At 59.2% G+C, this 16,382-nt stretch overlaps 1 protein-coding gene across 1 annotated transcript; it reads right to left on the bottom strand.

Annotated features, from left to right (window-relative positions):
- Nucleotides 1-1,628: 1,628 nt before the first annotated feature.
- Nucleotides 1,629-14,284, bottom strand: SLC27A4 (solute carrier family 27 member 4). The gene is made up of 13 exons (XM_082657374.1): nt 14,231-14,284; nt 12,744-12,910; nt 10,742-11,136; nt 9,308-9,466; nt 7,796-7,865; nt 7,597-7,688; nt 6,669-6,778; nt 6,192-6,401; nt 5,896-6,022; nt 5,209-5,346; nt 4,918-5,082; nt 4,681-4,827; nt 1,629-2,444 (listed from the first exon to the last, which is right to left on the bottom strand). Exons 2-13 carry the CDS (start codon nt 12,902-12,904, stop codon nt 2,287-2,289), a joined length of 1,932 nt encoding a protein of 643 aa, XP_082513500.1. The 5' UTR covers nt 12,905-12,910; nt 14,231-14,284; the 3' UTR covers nt 1,629-2,286.
- Nucleotides 14,285-16,382: the final 2,098 nt, after the last annotated feature.

The raw sequence follows: 16,382 nt of genomic DNA on the forward strand, positions 1-16,382 counted from the left end.
TCATGGAGGGGCTGGGGGCGGGTGCTGGTGCAGAAGTGGGAAACGGGCCTAGTCTGGGGTCTTAACACCTCAACACTGCTCCTTTTTTCTTTTAACTACCACGTACTGCACAGCTATCAGCATCAGACCCCGTGCTGAGAGATTTCCAAGCACGATCTCATTACACGTTCACAATCGTCCCGAGGTAGGGATTCCTAGACCACCATTTATGGGAGAGGAAACTGAGGCCTAGCCTGGCAAATGGACTTGAACTCAGGCCTGACCGGCTCCTCAGCAGGAGCTTTTAACCACCACTCCTTACTGCCTCTGGGTGACTGTGTTCAACCAGGGGAAAGGAACAGGGACCACTGGGGGGCTCCTTCCCGTCGGAGAGCAGTCATTGCTGCGGGTTAAAGACACAAAGCTTCACTGTCAGCCAAGTCCAGCCCCTTGGGAGCCTGATCAAAGGCCCACCACAGAGTCCTCTGGGATGAGTACCGCTGGGGGTGAAGTGGGGACTTGCACTCCCTCCTTCCAGCTTCCCTTGGCTGAGCGCCAAAGGCTGGACTGGATTCTACAGGACCCGTGCGCCCTCTGCTGGTCACACTAGGGCACTGCAGCCATGCCTGCCACTCCCAAACCCCACCCGCATCAGCCTCGCTCTCCAGGGGCCAACTCCAGCGCTGCCTCCCTCTTCTCCCAAGAGTGGCACCAGACTCCACTATCTTTCAAAGGTCACTCCCCCAGGAGGCACCCCAGATTTCTCACCCTGGTCACCCACCACCCAGTCAGCTGCTGGCCTGGGGTGTGGCTCACAGTTGGCTCCACAAGCATGCGTGGAATGGAAGCTCATCTGGCTTTCCTGTTGCCTTCTGCACCAAGGAGCAGCGGGAAGGGCAAGGGGCTGGGGCTGGCATTCCAGTCCCCACTACTTGCTGTGTGACCTCAGTCAAGTGACAGACGGTGCTGAGGGTTAAATAGTGAAGATGACGCCCTGGGGCACACACGCTGCCTGCTGCCCTGGCTTGGGGTGGACCCCCTTTCCATTGGGCTGTGCACATTTCCAGCCTGCGTGCGACTCCAGGGGCTGGGCCCTAGGGGACAGCTGGCCCTCCGCTGGCACTGCTGACAGCTCTGCAAACACTGTTCCAGGAAGCTTTCCTAGACTCTACCCAGCCGGTCAGGCAGCCCTGCTCTGCCTTGCACAGCCCCCCTGCCAAACCCCCTGGGAAAATGCACCCCTGGCAGAAGGAACAGCATGGGCAAGGGTCTGGAGATGGGACCCTGTGCTGGGTTAGGGTTTCCTCCCTCAACGGCTCTGAACAGCCCTTTCCTCATACTGGCTCCCTTTAGCTCTCTGAATCCTAGCTGATCATTCCCTTGTCACAGAGACAACAAAGTCACTTGCCCAACGCGCAAGCTCGTGACACAGCTGGTTTAGACTCTCAAGATCATGCTGTTAAAACACCCTGCCAGGCTCAGGTGGGAACTGCCCCCCATCTAAGATAACCTGCTATATCCCTCAGTCCAAATGAACGGATGAATGGAGGAGTGAATGGGGCAGAAGCTGGGGCCTGAGCAGGATGGGGTGAGCTCAGGTGGCATCACACGGGCAGGGGGAGGAAGGCAGAGTTTATTGGCCCCTGAGCGCCCCCCACCCCTTCTCCCTTCATAGCCAGGCCAGGACGGAGACGGAGGAGGGGACAAGGACAGACCCACAAAGACAGAGAGGCCCTGCCTGAGGGACAGCCAGGCAGGCACCCAGAGAGAGGGGGATGAGACGGGTGCCCCGTCCAGGCTGCCTGCTACAGGTCAGTCCCTCTCCTGCCCTCCTAGAGGCACCGGCAAGGCTGAGGACGCTTGAGTGGCTCCAGGGCCTGGATCCTATTCGGACACCTGATCAACAGCCACTGCTGCCCCCGCCCACTCTGCTGGCTTCCTGGGTCTGGGGGCTTCTGCCCTGGTCCCGTTTACAAGCTGCCTGTTCTCTGGAGAGTGCTTGGTGACCCTCCACCTCCCCTGTCCTGCCCTAAGACATCATCCTGAGGGGCCCAGTCTCAGTCTCAGCCTGGGGCCCAGAGGCCCCCTGAAGACACAACATGGAGATGAGGCTTTCACAGAAAGCCTTGGGGGGAGGGGGAGGCAGCAGTGAGTCCCTTGGCAGTTTTGAGGGGTGGGGGTCGGCACCTCGGGGTTGTGAGGCCAGGCCCTTCTTGCTTTGGTCTGGCTTTGCCCAGGAACCCTCTGGGGTGGGAGCTGGTGCTCTGGGTCCAGCATCCGGTGGCCCTCAGAGGGACTCGGGGCAAATCACAGCTTCTCCTCGCCTGCCTGGATGCGAGTGTAGGCCTCTCGGTCCAGAGGGACGTAGCGGCCCTTCCGGACATCCAGGTAGAACAGTGGGTCTTTCACAACTGTTAGGTCAAAGCCCTCCTTCCGCAGGTCTGTCTTCTGTAGCTTGAAGGTCCCTGAGGGAGGGAGAAGACAAGGGGGAAGAAGGGTCAGAAGGGTGTAGGGCAGGGGCCCAAGCTCTCAGAACCCGCCCTCCCGCCAGGGTTGAGGAAGGGAGAGGAGGGCGGCAGAGGACACCGGAAAGGGGAGGCATGGGAGGAGGGGCACCGCCCTCTACAGTTTGCAAAGGCTCCACCCATTACATTATGTAACACTCCTCAGAGCAGCCCTGGCGAAGGGGAAGGGGCCGAGTTCCCCACGCCTTTTTGCAGACAGGGAAACGGAGACCTGAAGAAGAGAAGCTATTCTTTCAGGGCCACATGCTGAGTGACAGCAGAGTGAGGACCAGACCGCAGGTCTTCCCTGATGGCTCCCCCTCATCTGAGCACCTCCCAGGTACAGGCGTGATCTCATGCAATCTGCACATCAACCCCAGGGGCAGGTGCACAACCATATTCTATGGATTCTAAGATGCACAAGATTTCAGATTTCAACATCTCTGAAATAGCTCAATTCGTGTTTTTTCCCCTTAATAGTATGTAATATAAATTATGCATCTTTCAATCAACGGTCTTAGCCCCTCTATATAGATGAGAAGACTGACGCTCAGAGGCACATATCTGAGCCAACGTCACACAGCTCGTAGGCAATGGAGCTGGGATTTGAACCCAGGTGTGATAGATGCCAGAAATGGCTACAGCTTCTCCCCAGGTACTCCTCTGCCGCGTGGACTGGCCACTTCTCCCAGCAAGAGATGGAGTCTTTCTCAACGGCTGCTTGAATCCAGACTGGCCTTACAACTGGCTCTGACTCACAGAATGCGGAAGAGGCCATGTTGTGGGTGGTCTAGGCCTCAAGGGGCCTTGCAGCTTCCATCCCCACCCTCTCGGGGTGCCCTGAGACCAGTCTAGCCTCTGAAGGAGGAGAAACCACATGGAACAGAGCAGAACCACCCCAGGAAGGGCTGCTTAGATGGGCGCTAAGTGGGTAGTCACTGGCCATATGTGGCTACGCAAATTTAATTAAAATGAAACGAAATTTAAAATTCAGTTTCCGCGTCACACTGGTCCCACTTCAAGCGCTCGGGGCTGGTAGCTGCCGTGACGGAGAGCGCAGAGCGCAGCTAGAGCACACTGCCATCACCACCGTTCTGTGGACGTCACTGCAGAGCCAACCAGCCGGAAGCCCCACGTGAGGGTGGCCCTCTTACACCCGATGGCACTATTTGACCCTAGATGGGGCCAACAGAAGAACACTCAGCTGGACTTAACCCCAAACTGCTGACCCACAAATTGTGAGCAAATAAAATGGTTGTTCTGAGCCCTAAGTAAGTTTGGAGGCAGCCAGGACTGAGGAGAGTGGAGGGGAGGTCGGGGCATGAGCCTCAGAGCTGCCTGCCCAGAGAAGCTCCCGAGAGGACCGACAGACAGAAGGAGGGCACCACCCCGCCGTGTGCCGGTGGACCCACCACTCGCCCCTCCCCCTGGGCCACCTGCAGCCTCCCCCAGCCTCCACACAGGACAGGAATCTGACCAGGTCACTACCTTGCTCAAACACTTCTGTGGCTCCCTACTGCCCCCGGTATAGTCCAAGCCCCCCTCCCTGGCCCACAAGGCCCCTGCTGCCCTTGCCATCCCACCTCACGCCGCTGCCCACCCCTCACTGCTCCAGCTTCGGGGGCCTCCTTTCATTCCTCTAGCAGTCAAGTGCCTCCCTGCCTCAGGGACTCTGCAGTGGCTGTTCCCAGAGCCCGGAAGGCCTCCCACCCCCACGAAGTCCTCCCTCCCTCCCTCCCGCCCTCTCACTCCCAGGTCTCCACTGAAACCGCACCTCCTCAGGGGAGCCTCCCAGTCACCCCCAATCCCCTCATTCACTTTCCTGTCAGTTTGATCTGCATTCCATTCTTTATCTTTGGAATTCCTTATCCTGTGGCTGCCTCCCCTGCTGCTCTAGAAGCTCCCAGAAGGCACAGGTCCTGCCGGAATTTGTCACCTATACCCCCAGGGCCTAGCACAGTGCCTGGAGCAGAGGAGACACTCGGTCGGTATTTGTTCTCAGTTGTCCCACTGAGAATAGATGCACCCTCTCTCCCTGAAGCCTGGGTCTGCCCACAGGTAGGTCAGGTTACCAACCACTTGGCAAGGCTGTGGGTGAAGGCAAAACGACAGGCACCCCGGCCTCTCAGAAGGACCCAGGAAGGGGCCTTGGCCTGGCACCTGCGAGTTGGAGCTGGGGTCGGGGGTGGGGACAGACCTGTTTTGTGCAGCTCAGGCAGGAAGCGCAGGAAGATGGGGCGGGCGTACAGGGGTAGCTCCTTCTCCAGGAGCTGGGCTAAGCGCTCCAGGTCACAGCTGCCGGAGGGGTTGGCCACAGCGGCCATGCCGGCCCGGCCCTCGGTTCCTGGGGGTGGCAGAGTGGGCAGTGAGCGGCTGGTGATGGCCCCTGCGGCCCCTCCGCACACACGCCGGCACCTCCCTCCTCCCCGGGTACCTGGCACCTCGACGCCATACACGGCCACGTCGGCCATGGCCAGCAGGCGGCTGAGCGCGCCCTCCACCTCCGTGGTGGACACGTTCTCGCCTTTCCAGCGGAAGGTGTCCCCCGTGCGGTCCCGAAAGTACAGGTAGCCCAGCTCGTCCATCACCAGCACGTCGCCTAGAGGGGAGCTGGGTGAGCTGGGTACCGGGGGTTCCCGGGGAGGTGCTCTCGGAGGGTGGTGAAAGGCCCCTTCCCCCCCGACCCCGAGGGGCGGCAAAGGCCTAGGGAGAGGTGCCCACCCACCGGTGAGGTAGGCCTGGTCCCCCTTCTTGAAGACATCCTTGGCGATCTTCTTGTTGTTGGCGCCCTGGTTGAGGTAGCCGTCGAAGCGCCGCAGGGGGTCCTGCTGGACGATGGCGCCCACCAGTTGGCCCGGCTCACCTGTGGGTAGGGGAGGCGGGGTCAGACCTGCCCTGGGGTCTCTTTCACACTGAGCGCACCCTGCAGCTGTCCACAGAAACGCCCACTTCTCCCCCGCCCCACCCCGGGAGCCCCAAGGGCAGGGAGCGTCTCGGTAAAGTCTGGTCACTGAACAGATGGATGGAAAGTCGAACAAACAAATGACAGGGTGGTCAAGCCCTACTCGGACGGCCTAACCAGAGCCGGCACTCCCAGGGCCCTGGCTCTGCTTAAAGAGCTGTACCACATGGACTCCTCAGGACAACCACGTGCAGGTGAGGGACTCAGGCACAGAGCTGGGGGACTGAGGCGGCCTGGGCCCAGGGTCCACAACACGAAAGTGCACGAAGGGACTGGGTGGATGGGACGGTGACTGAACGGATGCATGGATGAAGAAATAAATGCCTGGAAGCCCTCAGAGAAGATGACTTCTGGCTGCTGACCAGGATGGGGCTCCCCACCCACCGGCCCCACCCCCCTCCTGAGTCAGCCCCTCCCACTCTCACCCCCAACTGCAACCCTAGGGTAGACCTGGCTGGCATGGAAGGCAAACGCCATCAGGCCCCCGGATCAGCTCCATGGTGTCCTCGTTGACACGAACCAGCCGGATGGGGTACACGAAAGACAGGATGCGGCTGTTGAATCCACAGGCCCCCACCTGCAAAGGCCGAGACTCGGGCCCAGCTGCTCCCACCATGGGCCTGAAACTGGACAGTCTGGGGGCTGCGGGGGGCCTCCAGCACCCACACTCCCACACCGGAACTCTGCTCTCCCCTCTGCCACCCGTGCCTTCCGTGGTCCATCTGCGTCCCCAACCTGGGCCGCACCTGGCCGTCGAAGTTGCCCAGGCTGCAGTTGCACTCCGTGGCCCCGTAAAACTCGGCCACCTGGGAAATGTGGAAGCGGCTGCAAAAGTTGGTCCAGATGGACTGCCGGAGGCCGTTGCCGAGTGCCATGCGCACCCGGTGCCGGTTTTCCGCCTCCCGGGGTGGCTGGTTCAGGAGGTAGCGGCAGAGTTCGCCGATGTACTGCACGATCTGGGGATGGACTTGGTGTGAGTCTGGGCCCAAGGCTACTCTTACTTCACTGCCCCCCAACCCCCCAAGCCCCTACCCCTACTACCCCAGGGGCCGGCTGTGCAATCCCTTCCCTCTCTGGGCCTCAGTCTTCCCATCTGAACAACGGGAGTGTTGCCCCAAATAAATGGCTGGCTGCCCTCAGCTGTCAGACAGATGTCCCTGGGTAGACCTGGCGGGAGGGTCCCGAGGGGACGAGGATGCTCATCCCCTTCCCCTCTCACTCACTGTGCAGTTGTATTTGATACAATCGTCCCAGAAGCGGGAAGCTGAGAACTTCTTCCGGATCACCACCGTCATGCCATGGAGCAGGCACTGCCCGATTCCCACGATGTTTCCTGAAGGCAGAGGGGTGGGCCTCAGAGGTCAGGTAGATAGGAGACCCTTCCCTCCAGAGCCTCCTCTTGTACAGCCCAATCTCCTCAAAGGCTCTTTCCCTTTCTCTCTCCTGTCCTGTCCCTCCAACACTAACTGGTCATATCTCTCTCGCCAGTCAGACACCTTCCATGGCTCCCCAGTGCCTATAGGATTGAGTACGCAATCCTTAGACTGTCCTCTGAGGCCTCTGGAGCTGGCCCCAAGCTCCTGCTCCCATACCCGTAACGCTACCATTCAGCCAGGGGGCACTGAGCTAGCCCGCCGAGCTTCTGCACCTCACATCTGCCTGCCTTGGGTGCACCTCCTCCAGGAAGCCTTCCAGGCCATCACTGGGCTCTTCCCTTGAACTGAGCTCCTGCTCCCTGCCTCTCCCCATACTCAATGCCATTTCTTGTATTAAGAGTCAGGATAGGGTCCCATCATTCATCCTGCCCCAAACACACACAGCCAAACCCTAAGCACCTTGAGGGCAGGAATTACATTTATTCCATCTCTGTCTTTCTAAAAGCTCCTAAGACCAAGCAGCTCCTAAGACTGCATACCTGTGGAAGCGACCTGAATGGTCAGACCAGCCCAGGTGCCCTGCGGGACACGGCCACACACACCACTTTTGCTGGTGTGGCCACTTTCATTCAGAGATCAATGCCCACGTCTGTATTTGAACCCAGATTTGACTCCAAAGCTCAAATGTTTCTACTGCAACATGCTGCCTGCCAAGAAGGGTGGGGCTTCCAAGACTCTGGGGGTGCTGGAGGCTGAGTGGACAGGCCTGGAATACCTGCAGAGTGGTAGAGGGGGAGACAGTCGTAGACGATGTCGTCGGGCCGCATGCGGAAGCCGTAGTACACCAGGGCAGCCATGCGGTAATACCTGGGAGGGCAGAGGGCCAAGGGCTCTGTGGGCCGCTGGAAAGGCAGGAGGAGTGGCTCCGAGGCCCCACCATCCCCAGGCCTCCCCCCAGGGCACCTTCCCCTTACCTGCTGTGCACCACGATGGCAGCTTTGGGCAGCCCTGTGGTGCCTGACGTGTAGATGTAGAAGAGCTTATCTGAAGAAAACAGACACAGGAGTGGCTGTGAGAGGGGGCAGCACAGGGCTGGGCACAGAGTCAGGCAGGCAGACATCTGTAGGTGTACATCACTCAACACCCACTCCCATCACACCTCCTCCAGAAAGCCTACACTGATGCCCCCAAGCACCACTCTCTGCTCTAATGCCTGCACTGCTTCCTTCAACAAACTTTTTCCGAGCCCTCGCTCTGTGCCAGGCCCGGGGAGGCATCAGTGACTAAGATGAGCACAGGCCTTGCCTGGGTGGAGGTGAGAGCCAAGTGGGACAGGAAGATGAGGACACGGGTATTTCCAATACTGAGCGCAGTGTTGGGAAGCACAGGGCCTGCCAAAGCCCAGCTGCAGTGCTTGACCCAGGCTCCAGGGAGGGGAGGTGGCACCAGGGAGGGCTTCTCGAAGGAGGTGATGCCTACTGCGTGGGGAGGGTTAGCTGCAGGAAGCCGGGTGCAGAGGTAGCTTTTGCACCATTGACCATTTCTGTATTCCCCCACTGCCAGGACCAGGGATTGTCACGTTATGGTTTCTGTGTGAGGTCAGCTCCACCAGGCTGGAGGTTCCAGGAGGTCAGGAATGCCTCTGCACGTTATATAGTAACCATCTCACGTTCTCAGGGCGCGTGCAGTATGTCAGCCCTAGGCTTGGCGCCAGGTTCAATCAGCCAGAGTCCCGCCCTCAAGGAGCTTAAAAAAGCACCCGGCGGACCATATCCACACACGGCAGAGGTTAAACGATAATGACGATGACGGCCAGTTACTGAGCACTTCCGGTCATACCCTAGCTTTCCACTGGACCTTTTCCAACCCTCAAACACAGGTTCTGCTGCCATCCCCAATTTTATGGCTCTGGGAACCGAGGCTCAAAGGGCAGCTCAGGTGTTCAGGGTCATACATGGGAAGCAGTAGAGCTGGGATGTGAACTTGGCCCAGGCTCTGAACCCCCAGGCGATGCAGCAAGCCGCGGGCTGCAGAAGGCGGGCTGGAGTGGGCAGGAAGAGAGGTGAGAGGGCCTGGAAGGCTGCCTAGAAGTCGGGGGAGGCAGCCCAGAGCAGGGAGGGGATCACAGACCAACAGGGGCCTGCACTGAACAGGTGGTGGGTGACCATGCAAAGGGTCTCGCCCCTGGTCCAAGCACAGCCCAAACTCAGGCGAGGCAGGCTCCTGGGTTCCACGTGATCCTGCGCGAGTCAGGCGTCAATGAAGGCTGTTCAAGAACTGCGTTCTGTGTGCCTGGCACTTTCACACACATCAGCTCATGCCTTCGTAGTAAGCCCAGGATCACTCTCCTCATTTTCCCGGATGGAAAAGGGAGGTGACATGACTCACTCCAGGTCACGCAGCAAGTTTACAGAAGAACCCAGGCCTTGAGGCCACTGCTCTGTCCCTGGCCATCTTAGAACCCCCCGTGGGGGTGAGGGGCCCACCTACGAAGCCCTTGTTGGGGCGGCTGGGCAGGTGCTTGGGGGCATCTTCTAGCAGGGGGTCCAGGTGCTCCGTGCCGGCGGGCACTGCGCTGGCCTCCCAGGGACCGGTGCAGAAGAGGTTGATGGAGGGGTCCAGGCTGGCACAGATCTCAAGGACAGCTGTGGGGGAAACAAGGCAGATCAGCAGGCAGGCCAGGACACCCCGTGTTCCCAGGACCTCTGCTTGTGCCGAGGCTGAGCATGTTGTCAGGGGAGGCTGGCTGGGTAGGGCAGAGACATGGGTGAAGCACCTGGGACCTCGTCGTAAGGAAGATGCTGAGAGGAGCAACGGCTCCCATTAGCTGCTGGCTAACTACACCACGGGCTCTTTACATGCATGCTCCTGTGCACACACCCCAGGAAACAGGTACCAATAACCGCCCATTTTACAGATGAGAAAATTGAGGCTGAGAATGGGAGGGATTCACTCACAGCTAGAATGTGCTGGAGCTGGGACTCAAAGTCAGCTCTATCTCACACCAAGGCTTACTATGGCCCTACCCACTGTACTATGCTAGTCTATGGGGGACTGGTTAGGAGGGAGGAGTGGGGGGTCAGAGGCCGGCAGCCCTCCAGCCTCTTCAGAGGGTGGGAACCTTCTCTCAGGCTCTCCTGTGCACTACACATGTCCAGATACTCACCCGCCCTGAGCGTAGGCCAGTCTGGCCCACACGGCCACAACTCCTCTGGCTTCCTCTTGACTTGTCCAACCCTCTCCCCTCTCCCTGCTGCATCTTTCCTCCTCCCCTTTCAGCATCTTAAGAACCTCTCCTGCCCATTATTCCACAGTCACAGCAGCATGGGGAGAGAGAACAGGGACACTGTGGTCAAAGCCAGAGATCAAACCCCGGTTCTGTCACTTAACAGCTGTGTGGCTCTGGGTGAGTGCCTCACGCCACTCTGAACCTCAGTCTCCTCATCTGTGAAGCCAAGATGACAATCTCTACCTCACCAAGCTTAGTGGAGATTAGAGCTGCTTTTGTAAAGCCCCAAACTCAGCACGTGGTCAGTGCCCAACGCGGTGGCCAATAAACAAAAGCTCTGCAGGAGAGCAGGGAACAGACTCTTGTCCCCATTTTATAGATGAGGCCTAATTAGTCACAAGAACAGTTACCATTATGTCTGAGGGGTCACCTAGCATCGGCCACTGTGTTAATACTTCAGGTGAAGTGTCTCCCTGAAAACAGCAGGAGGCAGGTGCTATGGTGAGGAGACTGAAGCACAGGGTCTCACTCGGGTCTCCAGCCTACCAGGGGCACAGCCCAGGCCATCTGACTCCAGGGCTCATGCCCTTAACCGGTGAGCCACACAGACTCTCCCAGGGCTGGGGGGGGGGGGGGGGTTGTGGCGGTCCCGTGGGACTCCCTGCCTATCCCCTGCCCCTTCGGGGCTCACCTGGGGCCATCTCGCTGCCAAAGATGAGGGCCCGGGCCTGGGAGGAGGTCAGGCAGTGGCGCAGTGCGTCCCGCCGGAGGTTGGTGTTGATGAGCGCCGCCTCCACGCCCAGCTTGGCCATGCCCAGCCACAGGCCCACAAACTCATTGCAGTTCTCCATGAAGAGGGCGACCACGTCGCCCGAAGCCAGGCCCCGCGCCTGCAGGAAGTTGGCCACGCCGCTTGAGTAGTCATCCAGCTGGCAGAAGGTCCAGTGGGTGTCCGTGCCCTCGAAGATCAGGGCCGTCTTGTTCGGGTGGCGCTGGACCGTGGAGGCGAACAAGATGGGCACCGTGCGCCGCTCCCGCAGGTAGCGTCGGACCTTGGCCTTCACCTTCAGGAGCACTAGGCCGCCGCTGGGTGTGGGGTGGGAGAGGGATGAGCAAGGGAGCTGTGACTGCTGGGCTTGGGAGTGGGGGTCCGGAGGCCCTGGTCTGATCACTTGTGACACCCCTTTCCCAGCACCTGTGTGCGGGGCAGCGATACATGCAGCGGCTCACTGATGCTGCACGATAACATCAGGGACCTGATAACACCAGGGACCCGGGCGATTACTCCCTCCCCGGTACAGAGGAGGAAACCGGTGCCAGGGCTTGCCCTGGGCTTTACGGGTGGAACGTGGCAGCGCTGACATTTGAACCTCAGTCCTGTCCGGCTCCAGAGTTCAACTCCAAGTACACTCTAAGCTCTGCTCTGAGTCTGCTGCTCTGTTGGGGACTTCCACGACTACAGGGCCCCAAGTCAAAGTCCAAACTCCTCCTCCTGGACCTCCCACACCCCCGTATTGTCCCTCTCCCCGTAACTGCAGCAGTGAAAAAGGACGAGTTTGCGATTTGTCCCGTCTCCCTCCCGGTGAGCCCAGCAAGGTCCGCCCTGTTCACCATCTTGCCCCCGGGCGCTACTCAGTGCCAGGCACAGGGTAGATGTTCAATAAGTGTTTGTGGAATCACTTGGCAACATCCTCCTTTCCTGCCCCACCCGTGCCACCTCTGACCCCTGAACTCTCCTGGCCCCCCAGCCTCTGTGCCTTTGCTGATGCCGTGCCCTCTGGCTGGAGTCCCCCGCTCCCACTTCCTTGAGATGACTCTCAAGTACAACTGCTTTTCCTCCAGGAGGCCTCCTCTGATTCCCCAGGGCCCGGGCCTGAAGCCATCTCCCTTTGTTCACGCTCCCACAGCTCTCTGCCGCGACCACCCTTCCTGCAGTGGCCACTCGAAACCTCCTTTTGCAATCAACTCAGACTGACAAATGCCGAGCCACCTGTTCTGGGTGTGGGTCGGGGTGCTGGGCACTGGGATACTACCGTGATTAAGACTGCCAGGGTCTCTGCCCGCATGGCACTGCCAGTTTAGGGATTGACTGTGTCCCCTCCGGTCTCCCTGACCAGTCTAAGCTTGGCCCAGGTCTGGGGCTGCCTCATTCCCCTCCCCACCCCAGGCCCCAGAGTCAGCTCAGCGCTTTTCACAGAGGAGGTAGCAACAGGTGTTTCTGGTACAGGATATCCCCATGGACCATCCCTGACTTTCTCTGGGAAGCAGATTCTCCCTGACATGATTCAGGGCCTGCTCTAGAACTCAGTGCCCTCTCAGACTCATGCCAACTGGAGGACAGGGCCTCCTCCACAGGGTTCTTCTTCACCCTCTCACAAGTTAGAGCATGTTCTTAGGACTCCTTACAGATGTCTCCTCAACACGCCCGGTGTTTGATGTATGTCCCAGGACCCCAAGTCTGCTCCAGGATAAAGAGCACCAAGTTAAGGAGATTCCCTGGGAGGAGACTTTGACCTTGGCAACGGAGGTACCACATACTATTGCAAGGGGAAGGGTGTGGAACACAGACTGCTCCTTTGGGGCCTGGGTGCCCTGTGCTGGTAGAGACCATAGGGTCTGGCCTGGGGAGATTTGGGGGATTAGGAGCCCAGCATAGTGTAGGAAACCCAGGAAGGGTTGTACCAGGTACTCACAAGACATCACGCCTGACGGTCTTGACGAAGACTCGGACGAAGCGCCAGCCGCCAGACCCCAGGTAGAGGAAGAGCAGGGAGAAGCCGACTTGGGTCCAGGGCAGTTTCAGCACCAGCTTGGAGAACAGCAGCAGCCCCACCAGAGACGCCCCAAGCAGCATTGTGGCCTGTGGGCACAGGGCAGTCAGTGGACCCAAATGCCTGGATCCCCTACCTCCTGGCTTGGGCAACCAGGCCACTATCATCTCAAAGGGTTAACCTGTAGTGAGGCCATATTGAGTAGGGTAGCCGAGGACTGGGTCCCTTTCTGGGGCTGTCGGGAAGGGTCAGGCTAGAGGCATGGGACTTGAGGTGAGGAGTTCCAGGGCTGAGAGTCAGAGGCTGGGTTCTAGCCCCTAAGTCCCATTTCTGCCTATGACTCTCTGAATGACCTTGGGCAAGTCCCTTTCCCACTTCAGTCCTTAGTCTTCCCCTCTGTGCAATGGGTGTAATGAGAATTGCTCTCAGAGGCCCTTCCAACCAAAAGAAGACAGTCCACTCTCCTGACATCCAGGATCCCAACCAAAATGCCTTGAAGCGGGTATGGACTTGAGTGCCTCGGGCTCGACTCCCCACCCAGAGACCTACGGAGTTTCTGTGGATGATCAGGCCAAGCCACAACACCCAAAGGGGCAACTTCTTGAGAAGGGGCCCTGCTCAGTCCCTGCCCATAGGTCCAGGCAGTGCCATGCCTCTGTTGGCCCACAGAGGGCGATGGAGAAAACAGGTGAGAGCCTGGAGGTGCCTGAGAGGTGACCGCACAGAAGGGAAAGGTGATTGAGGGAGAGGAAGAGGGGCTTGAAGTCACCCCCACAAACACACTCAGCAAGCCACTCAGATGAATCTTAGGGGATTGGGGCTTAAGGGGAGAGGAACGGCTGGCAGGGCTGAGATTAGGACTCTTGGACTCTATTCCTGGTGCTTTACAGACTTGCTCAAGGGGCAGCAGATGGGACTGTTTTCCTTCAGGTTCTCCTGTTCCTGGGGAGGGGCTGAAGGTCACGTCTATGAGGTAGCCTGAGATTCTCCAAGCCAGGACGAAGACATGGTCTGGACCACAGGGAACCCTTACACCATCTCTCCCTCCTCCACACGAAAAGCAAAAGCCGGGAGGGGGACGAACCAGCGCCTCCAACTCCAATGCCAAGGGTCTCCAAGGTCCTCAGACCTCTGGACTAACAGAGCCCGCCAGGGCAAAAGACAAGGACCCGTCCCGGAAAGCTGGGGGATGGGACGAGGAGGGAACGGGATGCCCAGATCTCCCGGGCCCCGATCCCGGGTCACTGCGGACCGCCTTGACCCCCAGAAAAGCCAGGGTAGCAGAGCGCCCGGCAAGGAGACAGAGCAGCAGGGCGCGCCCCCCACCCCAGACCGGTACCGCCACCTTCCCCGGACTCGGCCGGGCACATTCTCCCGCCCGGGGACCCATTGTCCTAGCCTGTGCTCACCTGCTGTCGGCCCCGCCGCGGAGCACGCAGTCCAGATGCGGCCCGGCTGCTGTAGCAGAGTGGGGAGCGCGGACGAGCATCAGCCGCTCCTGGGCGCACAGAGCCGAGTCTCAGCAGCGTTTCCCCGGCTCTGTGCCCTGCACGGCCCAGCAGCTCGGCCGGCCCCGCCCGTCCGCGGGACTCCTCCCCTGCCCGTCTCCCGCCCGCCTCCCGTCCGCCTCCCGCAATCCAAACCGGCTGCGCCGGCCGGCACCGCCGCCTGCCGCGCCTTGCCCAGGGTGAGCACGCCGCAGAGCTGGCAACGCCGCGCAGCCTCCGCGAGCCCTACGCCACCCGACCCAGCCCGTCCTACGCGCGCGACGGCTCCTGGCGGCGCCCCGCGCGGCACGCTGGGAGTTGTAGTCCGCGCCGCGCAGCCCCGCCGGACAGCAGAGGCCCCCGGGGCAGTGAGGAGGCAGGCGGGCTCTGCCTGGACCCCGACCCCCAATCCCTGGGCGTCCGGACGTGGGGGAGAGCACCCCCACCGCACCGTTGGCGGGGAATCTGGAGTCCGCGCCCGGACCCAAGCAGAGTTCAGCAAAGGCCCGGCGCCACACCTAGAAGAACGCTAAAAAGTCTGTTTCAGGCAGAGGCGAGTCGGGTGTGAAGAATCTAGCAACTGGCTCTGTGGCGCAATGGATAGCGCATTGGACTTCTAGCTGGCCTCGTGTGGTTATTCAAAGGTTGTGGGTTCTAGTCCCATCAGAGTCAAATTTTGACAGCTCCTCCTTCACTTCCATTCGGAAATTTTACGGCCTCCAAGGCCACAAGGTTCAGAAGACCCAAAGGCTCCTGCAGACCTCAGACTGGCACCTGTGCTTCTGGGACAGCAATAAACTTGGTGTAGGGATTGCTGCGTAGGAACCCTTTCCCATCCTTGGTCTCTTGAAAGCAACCCGGCACACTTGGTGGCACGAAGGGCACGGATCTGGAGACCCGTATGTATCTTTGGCCTCTGAATGGTCTGGACCCTGAGGGCTGTGACCACGTTTGTCATGCCACCCAGTTCTGGGCCATCTGCCAACTTCCCACCCACTGTGTCACTCTGGACCTCTGAAAACTGGGTTCCTTGATAATCAAACACGTTGGGCATCCACAGTTGCCACTTGTCCTTAAATAGATTCCTTAATCCCTTAGTCCAGTCAAAGTCCTTAAAAATGAGGAAGGACAGTTTTCAGGGTATGTTTATAGGAATTAAAAATGAAATTTTGGGGCTTCCCTGGTGGCGCAGTGGTTAAGAATCCGCCTGCCAGTTCAGGGGACAGGGGTTCGAGCCTTGGTCCGGGAAGATCCCACATGCCGCGGAGCAACTAAGCCAGTGCACCACAACTGCTGAGCCTGCGCTCTAGAGCCCACAAGCCACAACTACTGAGCCCTCATGCTGCAACTACTGAAGCCCGCACACCTAGAGTCCATGCTGTGCAACAAGAGAAGTCACCGCAGTGAGAAGCCCGCGCACCACAACGAAGAGTAGCCCCTGCTCGCCGCAACTAGAGAAAGCCCGCGCGCAGCAACAAAGACCCAACACAGCCAAAAATAAATAAAATAAATTTATTTTGTTTTCAAAAAAAGAGGGCTTCCCTGGTGGCGCAGTGGTTAAGAATCCACCTGCCAATACAGGGGACACAGGTTCAAAATCTGGCTGGGGAAGATCCCACATGCCGCGGAGCAACTAAGCCCGTGTGCCACAACTACTGAGCCTGCGCTCTAGAGCCCGTGAGCCACAACTACTGAGCCCACGTGCCACAACTACTGAAGCCTGCGCACCTAGAGCCCGTGCTCCACAAGAGAAGCCACGACAATAACAAGCCCGGGTACCGCAACAAAGAGTATCCCCCGCTCACCGCAACTAGAGAAAGCCCACGTGCAGCAACGCAGACCCAACACAGCCAAAAAAAAAAACCCACCATAAAACAGCTCCTGCTTGGGCCCTTTCTTTGGGCATCACCTCACACACCCCCACAGCAATCCTAGGAGGTGGGTGCTGTTTCATCCCCCTTTTACTTATGATTAAACAGGTCTAGAGAGGTGAAAGGACTTGCCCTAAGTCCCTCAACTAGAAAGCGGAGGAGGAGTGGGGAATTTGAATCCCAGTCTGCCCGACCTCAGACCA

The sequence above is a fragment of the Grampus griseus genome (assembly GCF_964374135.1).
Source record: "Grampus griseus genome assembly, chromosome: 6".
NCBI classification, from domain to species: Eukaryota; Metazoa; Chordata; class Mammalia; order Artiodactyla; family Delphinidae; genus Grampus; species Grampus griseus.

Bases quoted from the DNA above. Each gene is read 5' to 3' on its own strand.
- SLC27A4 (XM_082657374.1), bottom strand. From the start codon at position 12,904: ATGCTGCTTGGGGCGTCTCTGGTGGGGCTGCTGCTGTTCTCCAAGCTG. The intron at 7,866-9,307 runs GTGGGCCCCTCA...TGTTTTCTTCAG, and splicing joins CCCCAACAAGGGCTTCGTAG to ATAAGCTCTTCTACATCTAC. The intron at 6,023-6,191 runs GTGCGGCCCAGG...CGGCCTTTGCAG, and splicing joins TGGGCAACTTCGACGGCCAG to GTGGGGGCCTGTGGATTCAA.